The 10,002-nt window shown below is 44.3% G+C and overlaps 1 protein-coding gene across 1 annotated transcript; it reads right to left on the bottom strand.

The window, feature by feature from the left end:
• Positions 1–1,292: 1,292 nt before the first annotated feature.
• Positions 1,293–9,636, bottom strand: DEXI (Dexi homolog). The gene is made up of 2 exons (XM_059484389.1): positions 8,764–9,636; positions 1,293–1,949 (listed from the first exon to the last, which is right to left on the bottom strand). The coding sequence occupies exon 1, from the start codon at positions 9,289–9,291 to the stop codon at positions 9,010–9,012; it is 282 nt and encodes a 93-aa protein (XP_059340372.1). The 5' UTR covers positions 9,292–9,636; the 3' UTR covers positions 1,293–1,949; positions 8,764–9,009.
• Between the last annotated feature and the right edge of the window lie 366 nt (positions 9,637–10,002).

Genomic DNA, 10,002 nt, shown 5'->3' with positions numbered 1-10,002 from the left:
CTTTTTGTTGTCAAAGAAGCCTTGCTAAAATGCCAAGGATTGTGTTACCATGGTAGTCAGAGCTTGTAACACTCTCCCCATCCTTTAAATGCATGAAGCTGAGCTGTTCTGAGAAATCAGGAATCTTGGTCTAAGATTCAGAATCTCCAAAGTGACTGACTCAGGGAAATTTGTATTGTTTTATTGTGCACTGTGTGCACAAACCCACTGCAGGGAATTTATTACAAACTCCTAGGTACTGCAGTAAGTACCAAAAGTGACAAACTGAACCATGTTCTTAAAAAGGCATTTGTGGGACCCTGAAAAACTAGTGAAGCCACCTCTGTGAACACTATGAATGGATAATTATAGAGGCAGCAGGAATGCCCCCTGCAGTAGCAAAATTCAGCCTTTACTGTGTTACTATCAAATGGACTTGACAAGTTTGTAAACTTGGTTATTCTTTCTATAGGTACCTAAATGGGGACTTGGCTTCCCTAAATGTATCTTTATGTGTTAGAATATTGTGCCCTAAGTGACTTTATTGCTGAATTGCTGTCCAGGGACTGTGTGGAACAAAACACTTGTCAGTGCTTACAGGTCCTGAACTGCACCTGATGAATCCTATCTTGGAGAAATGCTATTTGGTTTGGTGTCAGTGCTTCTCCTCCTGCAGGAGCAGCTGAAAATTGCATTTGGAGCACAGAATTTTGGGAACTGGGAGCTAATTTCTACTGCCTAGGAGCTAAAATGTGCTATTTGAATGCAACACACTGGTAGTATCAGTATACACAAGTTTGTCATTGTTTCATGGGGGATCTAAGCCATCACCCTCTTGTTCCTCATACTGGCTGAGAAGAGACTCCTGACACCATCTGTGTGCAGCAGGGAGCCCACGCTGGGAGCAGATGGCAGACACAGACTGCAGAGGACACACATCATGCAGAGAGTGTCAGCAGAATTGTTTCCAATTCTGCTCTATCCAAAACGTTCTTGATACATCAGCTCAGTTTAAAAATTGCAGAGTTACAAAAATCAGTCTTTTCTAAAAAGTATAATGACAATAAAACAAAACCAGTCTAATGCCTGCCCTAATAACGTGTGGGTTACCCTCCCTTCCCCACACACAGTGCCTGATGTTTCAGTTCAGGTCTGATATTTTAAGCAGCTGTTCATGAGAAGGGTTTCCTACCTCCTGGCCATCTCTGCAATCTGGAACTACTTGCATGTACCTGCAGGAAAACTGGAATTTCCTTGAAAGCATATTTCAATTATTTTCTTTTCAAACTGAAGAACAACTCCAACACAACTACTTAATTTTTCATGGAAAAGGTCAGTCTTTATTGTATTGCTTTCACATCTGTACATAGGAACGTGAGCTTAAACAATCTGCAAAGTATCCTGTGTTAAATAATGAATCCACCTGACATATAAAATTCACTCTCTGATCTATTTCAAAACTCTCTTTTTAAATAAAATATCTTACTAGCACAGTTTTTGCCATTATACTCCCTGAACAGAACCTCCTTCAGTCACTCCTGCATATTTTCCCCTGAGAAAGCATTGCTTTTGAACTACTGGCTGGTAGAATTTTCAACATGTGATTGTAAAACTGGCTTAAGCTATATGTAGAGTGTGTCCATTTGGGTGACATGGTATTCATTCAAAAGTTTATCAAATCTGGGTAACATCTTGATTTTCTGTTACAATGGAACATAGTTTATCTTATTTTTTCATACAGTCCATCCCAGAATTACCCATGGAAGCCCAGTATGGTGCATGAATCACTGCACTAAGTGCACACACAAGAGACAAAGACCATGAAGAGAAGTCACAATTGACAAGGTCTGATGACAACTCCTCTTCTGGTTCTCTTGTCCTTATTTTCATCTTTACATTTCAGAGTACAGTTTCTTTCCAGGACTTGATCCATTGGCCTGGCCATAATCCATTTCAGGTGTTTAATGAATCTGTTTAAAAGAAAACACATAAATACAGAGTAACCCTCCATACCTAAAATGAACAGAAAAGTTACTGAGTATGTGACATACAGCACCATGTTGTTGACTTATTAAAAAAAAAAATTAAAAACCAAACCCTTTTGTGACTCTAGGTAATAATTCTTTGAGAAGTAAAGACCTGCACAACCTTTCAGAAAAATCAATGTCACAGTTTCTGTTCATGTCAGAGCCCACCAGTCCTTAGGAATTTTAACAGAGCCATGAAGATACCAGTGTGAGGGGTGTGAGAGTAAGAACCACAGTGCATCACATCAATTACTAGGGGAAATTCTTAAGAGTAAAAACAGCTGTGACACACAGTGGGGTAACCTATTTTATCCAGATTTGATATTTTAGCCCTACTAATTAAAACAGATGTTTGAACCGGCTACATTATCTTGACTAGGTACTGTTCATTAGAGTGTTTTTATTGTTTGGATCATCATGTCAATTAAGTATTGCCTACATTTGATGTAGTCTCTGATTTTGGTCACTTTCTCTTCTACTTCAGAGTTGCATTGTTCCAACTATTTTGGATTCACTGGTAAGTAGTTACAGAGCTCAAGAACATTTTGGTGTAACTTCTTGGTCTTATTGCCAAGAATAAATTAGTGTTATATTGCTTTATCCCAGTTTATCTAATTTGCCTTGACTGACTCAAATATCCCACTGCTATTAGGAGGTGATTGTTTACAATCATCAGGGGTAAATACAAAGCTGAGAAGATTCCTTTAAGTAGAACCAGAGCTGTGGATTACAAAGGTGCTGGGCACTAGTGACAGCATTCATCTGGTCTTGTGATTTACAGAAAGCTAATTAGTGTAGTGCAGAATGGTGCAGCTCTGAGAGGGGGCTGGCATGAGTGTGTGCTGAGGAGGAGCTGAGGTACAGACCATGAGCAGGTCCCCTGGCTGCCTGCAGCTCAGGACGTTCCCGTGTTGTGTGCAGCAATCTCTGAATGGACAGCTCCTCCCTCCCTCCCCTTTCTGGGCCTGAATGAAGAATGGAATCAGATGTCACAGTTCTGCATGAGCTTGGACAGACACAGCAACAGTGTCATTAACACAGGTGTTACAGGAGGCCAAAAGCAAACAGGTTGATACAGGACTGGGGAAAAAGTTCTTTTATGGATTGAAAGAAGATTAAAAGATTGGAAGCAAAGAATACAACTTGGTAGGAAAGAACTCAGTAGCAGAGTATACCAGGGGCCAATTTTTATTCATCACCATTACTGACTCAAAGAAGAGGATGAATAGAGAAATCTTCCAGACTGCAGAAAATAAGCTCTTTCAAGTATTCAGATCATGTACTGATGGGAAGGAAATCCGGAGGGATTTCATAACACAGAGTGGGCAATGGGTTTGGAAAACATTTGCTAAAGGGCTGGGCAGCAATGTGCCATCCAACATCCTGCATTCTGCCTTGGAAAGAACAGAGCAGCCTGCAGATTTTGGTCAGGGACAGGAGCTCTCCCAGAGGTGGAACACAGGGCTGTGAGATCGTGGTCTGACTCATCACAACACTTCCATGCTCCTGTGTGCCACTTACTGCAGATACTGGGTCAAAAGAAGAGGCACTTTTGTGTCCAGTGAGGCATTTCTGTCAAATGCCTGTCAGCAGAACACACTGCTCAAAATCCTTTCTCTCAAAATGAGGACATGAAAAGGGGGAACAGCAGCTCTACCAGGTTACTCATTTCATGTTTATCTGATTGCTTTCCAAGTGGAACTAAAAACTGATCTAGAGCAGACAGTTCAGTGTGGTTGTTAGTATTCTGCACTGTAGATCGGATTCTAGGCTGACTTAAAAATAGCACAGCAAAATGTACTGGGCTCCAAAGCAAAGGGTAAAGCTGTCCAATGGTAGTTCCAAACACTGCTGTAGGGCTGCTACTCCAAGACTGTAATTTGTTGTGGCAGATATTAAATGGGGTGTAAATTATACAATTGGCCAGTATATTCAATCCTGCCTTTCTTATTTTCAGGTTAGAAATCTGTTCCTCAAATTTCATGAGAACCTATTTTTTAACAGAAAACTTCAAAAATTTCAGAAAACTGGAAAATGAAGAGATAGAAAATATTTTAAAATATTTTTTACATCTCAGAACTAGAACTTTGAACAGCCTGGAACATACCTGCAAGCCCTGAACAGTATGGCTGTAGGATGACTCTAGCATTAACAGCTCAGTCACGGTATCTTTGTTAATTCTGCCTTTGAAGTTACTGTTCCTCACAATGCAGGCTGGAGCTAAGGGCACATGGTGTGACTGTTTCACAGCCTGACACTGTCTGCGTTCTGTTTCCTCACTTTCTGCAGTAGTGTTTCAGCTCTTGTGGCCTATTTAGGCTCCACTGCCTGAGCAATCCTTGGGTCTTTCTTTCTGGCCCTACAAAAGAGTATTTAGCCTTCAGTTGTGAACTTACCTGGAGGTTCCCCAGCAATCCCTCACTCAGTGCACATCATGATTTTCCATTATACCATTATTTCCCATACATGGCTTCTATTTGTCTTTCCCCTTTTCATCACATATATTAGACACATCCTTGTGTCTTCAGAGAGCATCATTCAAACTATTCAGCTATTTTTTCTTTCCTAATCTGTAGCCAAAGTAATAAAATTCAACTCTGAAAAGAAAGACAGTAAGACAGTTTCCCTGAGCAACTGGAAAGATTTAGCAACTTGTGCATATTTAATCCTTTGGGATAGCTGTACTCCTTATAAGCTAGGATCATTATGAGGGGCAAATGCAATGAGTTAGAGACTAAATGTCTCTAAAAAAACTATTCTTTTCTTCTATTTTAGGATTTATAGTTATTAGCTGAACTATAGTGTCACTTTGTCTCTCCTCCAGAGGAAACAAACATGAAGAATTAAATTGGATTTGTTTCTTAATTCCTTTGACAGCTTAAAAGTAGTAGGCAATTGGCTATTGCCACCTATTGAAGCAAGTTTATTACAGAAAGCTTGACTTTTATAGGAAAGAACCACAGACTGTTAAAAAATTATTCTTTAAAGTTACTTGTGGCCGAGGCTCTTAACACATGCAATACTCAGGCCCAAACTATGTCTATCAAAAATTGAACATATCTCTAATTTCTGTGCCTCATTTTAATTCACATTATTTACAGCACCATTTGGAAACAAAAAATCTGCTTACTCTCCTGACATTATATAAATAAATGCATTTGGTAGAAAACTGTCCATGGCTGTGGTTATTGAGTCTGCATGGACTACTGAACAATTAACCTTGATTTTGTCTTCCTTCCACCTAGAATGGAACTCCTGTTAAGTACACATTTCTTTAAAGCAGAGCTGTCAGGTGAGTTTGAACACTGGACTTCTTTTAATTTTAGTAACAGCTAAAAATTCAAAACATGGTTCTAAAAATCAGAGCAATTGTTCTTGATCCTGTTGCTACTGTAACTCATAAAACAGCCAACTGAGCTGTATCATGGAGTCAACAAATCACCTTGGTGATCTCTACCAAAAGAGGAAAAATTGTGAAAAATGGCAAGGTAAAATAAGTAACAAACCACTCTGTTCAGTATTTTTAATATTTAAAGTTTGAAAAGACAGAAGTCAGGAAGTAGATTCTGATACATTTAAATGTATCCTGACAGTGTTAGTGACATCATTCTTCTGATCTGTCCTTTGCAGGACATCTCTGCTTCAGAGCACAGGCACAGGGGGTGGCTGTCCCACAGACACTGAGCTGCAGTTCTAATTGGCACTATATTGATGAGCTGGAGAGTTAAGCTATGTTGGGGTTTTTTGATTCAAAATTTAGATACTGGCATTCATTGGAAGTGCTGAGTCACAGGTTTTGAGAGCTGGATTCTGCTCACTGAAGATATTCATCATAATTCATCTTATGAAAAAATACAGGTAAAGCATGTACTGCAAGATTACATCAATTCAGTCTTCTTATTCGGTTCTCATTATTGATTACTTTTGCCCATTTTCTTTCTGATAGGAGTACTTTGTGATGAGTCCCATCTGATTTTATGAAAGTATGAGAATAGTCACATGACCTTATTCCAGGGGTCTTCAAATATATCGTAAATAACCTGAAACACTCACACAAAAACAGCAGATGACACAAACAAGCTCAATTCTGTTCAGGTTACACAGATTTAATTTCTTCATTTGAATAAGCCAGGAAACATTTTTCAGCTGCTTACTTATCTGTCTGCCTTCAATCTCTGCCATCAGTTTTGCTCAGGAATTTGAACATCATTTTGCTTCTACTGAGTTTATTCAAGTGAGGGGTTTGCTGCCAGAGAGCACAGAGCTGTTCTGATCCATGAGTTCTTTTATTTTTACATCTAAATCAGCCTTTCCTCACACTGCAGAAGGGCCTCCTGGGATTTGCCCCCTCTGTTTTCCCATCACACGTCACTCACGCAGGGTGCGAGGCACAGAGGACGCTGCAAGGTTTCAGCTCAGGATAATCACAGCTCTCTGCTTGCTCTCAGAAATCACTGGTGAGTCACATGAAGAACCCTGCTCTTTAATGCAAAGAGTAGGCCTGCATATTCTTCATCACTGCTGGCAAAACAGACCCATTCTTCCTGCAGTGTCTTGTGAATCCTCAGCACTTCTGGGTGCAAGGGAAACCTCCCCAGGCCAGGAGGGCAGGGGTTAACACATACAGCACTGGGTCACTGCAGGCAAGGCACCACAAGAATCTAAATCTTCCCTTTCAGGGCCTTAGTGCTGCTCCCAAAGCAGAAAACACAGCTCCAAATTAGGTCCCTCTTCTGCCTGCTTTGCTGCTACAGAACTGCTGAGGAGGAATGGCACAGAACCGTGAAGAAACCTGTAAGAGGATATGAACTCAAATCCCTCATCATGGTGGTAACACTGTGGCTTTGCCTGGTAGCTAAATAATTATGCAATTTGTAGCCTGGTTGCTATGTCTGTAAGTACAATTAAATATATAAATAGACGAAACACAGTAATTTTTTTGCTGCCTAAGAATTGATCAAACTTTTGGGATTTGTGATTTGATTCTCAATGGAAACCACCATCTACCTTAACAGCTTCCAAAAGATGAAAGGTCAAGGGTGGAGCTGGTACCTGTGCAGAGCTCCATGAGCTCTTGGTGGGTAAAAATGGAGCCTTACTTCTGAGCTTTGAGAAAACCTCTGCATTTTGGTTTCTGCATATGGAGGGGTTTATAGTTGGAATATCAAGAAGTTTCCAGAGCTGCTTATCTTATTAATAAGAAGGAAAATTTTAAGAAGCCAAATAATCTACATGGAACTGAATGTGCTCATAACAAGTGATATTTGTATAGTAGGAAATTTTTTTTCCCACTGAGGAAAATTGCGTCTGATGCTCTCCTTAGGTCTTCCTGAAAACTAGACACAACTCATCAAAACAAATTCTAGACAAAAAAAAAAATGTTATTTAAAAAAAGTATTTTTAATCCCTCTACTAAATAGCATTGGAGCACTAAGATTTGGAGTTTAGGGAAAGGTATTTTGAGGAAGAAAATGGATACAGTTTTTAGCACCAAAGATTTTACTTGAATTACCATCAATTTTTAGGAAATTCTTTCCTGGAATGCAGATCATGTGTATTATTTGTCCAGCTGAAGAAGGAGACAACCACAAAAGTAGTCAATGGTGTTTTGTAGGGAGGATTGTGCTGCTCCACACCTTCTATTCTAGCAGAAGGGACTCTCATCCAGTTGCTTGGGATGGTCCACCAGATGTAGGCATAGACACTTCCATTTGCAGTGACTATATGCAGTGAGATTTCTTCAGTAGCAACAAAATCTGTTCACTCCCTTGTTAGGCTCCCACATGCCTTGGGCCAAGCCTTGTTCAGCTGTGTTTGTGCAATCAATGTTACTCCAACACCAAAAATGTCCAATTTTTCCTTCTAAATTACTGACCAAAATCAGCTAATTCTTTAAAAATAATCTGACTAGAAATATTCAGGAGATAATTTTAACCTATATGAAGGACAGAACTACAGGAAAGGTTTGTTTGGGTTTGTTAAATTAGAAGACTGGTTAAAATAGTTTGATATTAACTGGTATTTGTGTAGTGTGGTCACTGAATTCATACTTGTAACCCTATAACTGAATTTCCTATTTCCATCATTTCAAACAGAAAAATAAAGATATCCTGAACTGGTTTTCAGATTTACAGACACTATTTTGCTAAAAAAATCTGCTGGCAGATTTGCTAACACATTTTAATTTAAACTGTGAATGTTTTCATTAACATACATTTGGCACAGAAAGTCCTAGCTAGAAATAGTGATTTTTCTTCCCAAATGCATTTCAGTGTTTTAAAATGCTAAATCCTTACATTTCCAGACTTTTAGAATCACTCAAAGCTACCAAAAAAAAACCTGATCAAGCAAAACCCTCGTGCTACAATTAAAATGGTGAGCTGGGTAGTTTGTCACTATCCAAGAGAGTGGTTTTAAAGGGCAGCAAATTAAGATGTATTTCTGGCTCGAGGAAGGTCTCCGAATTGTAATAAATGTTAACCGGGATGCTCGTTTCGATTCAGGGCTGCTCTCAGGACCGGATCAGCAAAGTTGCTGCCCGGCAGCCCCCCATGCAGAGCTGCAGTGGCTCGGGGATCAGTCCCGGAGGACTGATCAGGGTCGCTGTCCCCGCTGTCCCCGGGCGCTGCGGGGCAGGGAAAGCGGCGGGGGCGGCCCCGGCCCTTTGCCCGCAGCGCTCGCCCGTGCCGGAGCTGCGGCAGAGCGTGTCCCGGCGCCGTGCCCGCTGTGCCCGGCCGGACACTGAGGAATTACTTACTTCACTGGCGAGCCCTCTGCCTCTCCGCGGGCCTGCCCGGCGGCAGCGGGTCCCGGCCGCCCCTCTGGCCCCTGCACCGGCGGGGCGGGTGCCATTTGGAAGGGAAGATGTTGCGCAGAAGTAGCCGCGACGGGGTCGCGCAGCGGAGCCGCGGCGGTCCCCGAGCTGAGGCCATGCGGGCACGCCGGGCCCCTGCCCCGGGCCAGGCGGCGGCGGAGCTCAGTCGCTTTGAAGCGCCCTGGGGCGTCACTCCAAGTACCCGTCAAACACATCCAGCTCGCTGTCCGTCTCGTAGAGCACGGAGCCAGGGTCGGAAAGCATCCCCAGATCCACCAGAGCCTGGTCCATATCCTCGGGCAGGAAAACGATGCCCACATTGAGGACGATGTACTCCATCAGGAAGGCATAGTACAGGATCAGCACATTGACAAAGAACAAGCCCACGTAAAACATATAGGGCAGCACCAGCAGCGCATGGAAGGCCCAGGACTCCACCGAATCCAGACGTGCGGAGACCGCGGCGGTCATGCAGCCGTGGGGGCTGCGGGGGCAGCGGGCACCGACCCGCCCGGCCGGCGCGGGGGGGGCGGACGGCAGCGGCGGAGCTGGGAGCGGGGCAGGACTGTACGCCGCAGCCCCGGTGGTAGCAAAGGGCAGAATCTCTGAGGAGCCGGATCCGGACTCCGGGAAGAGGCGAGCCCCGCAGGGGCGCGGAGCGGCCGGCTCGGTCCCTTCAGTCCCCGGAGGAAGAGGCGCCCGGCGGACGGGCGAGCGGCCAGCGCGGGTTCAGCGGCGCTGCCGCAGCCCCGCTGCTGGCAGGAGGGTGCTGAGCGGCATGTCCAGCCCGGCTACTGCAGTCCCGCCGCGGCTCCCTCCTCCACCTCCTGCCGCCCGCAAACTTTGCGGAAGGAGCCCGCAGGCGCGTTGGGAGCTGGGCTCTGAGCATCTGCCAGCGAGCCCGGCCTGCGCGGCAGGACCGCGCTGCCCGCCCGCCCCTCGCTCCCCGCCCCGCGCCTGCCCTGCCGCACGCCGCCGTTGTTTACCAGCGCCGCGCTGCTGCTGGCGCGGGGCGGCCGTGACGGGCGCCGTGGCCTCCGCCGCGTTGGCGGCACTGGGGTCCCGCTGAGGCTGCACGGGGGCTGCAGGAGACAGGGGCCGCTTGCGCGACCCTCGGCTGCGCGCTCCTACCTGCCGAGCTCTGCCGCAGCCCGCAGCCTGCGGACCGGGGCAGCGCGGGCA

Source organism: Ammospiza nelsoni, chromosome 17, assembly GCF_027579445.1.
Source record: "Ammospiza nelsoni isolate bAmmNel1 chromosome 17, bAmmNel1.pri, whole genome shotgun sequence".
Classification (NCBI taxonomy): Eukaryota; Metazoa; Chordata; class Aves; order Passeriformes; family Passerellidae; genus Ammospiza; species Ammospiza nelsoni.
The sequence above is the reverse complement of the archived record's forward strand: the minus strand, read 5'-3'. Positions and strand labels throughout refer to the sequence as shown.

Coding starts and splice junctions, on each gene's coding strand:
- DEXI (XM_059484389.1), bottom strand. CDS start 9,291: ATGACCGCCGCGGTCTCCGCACGTCTGGATTCGGTGGAGTCCTGGGCC.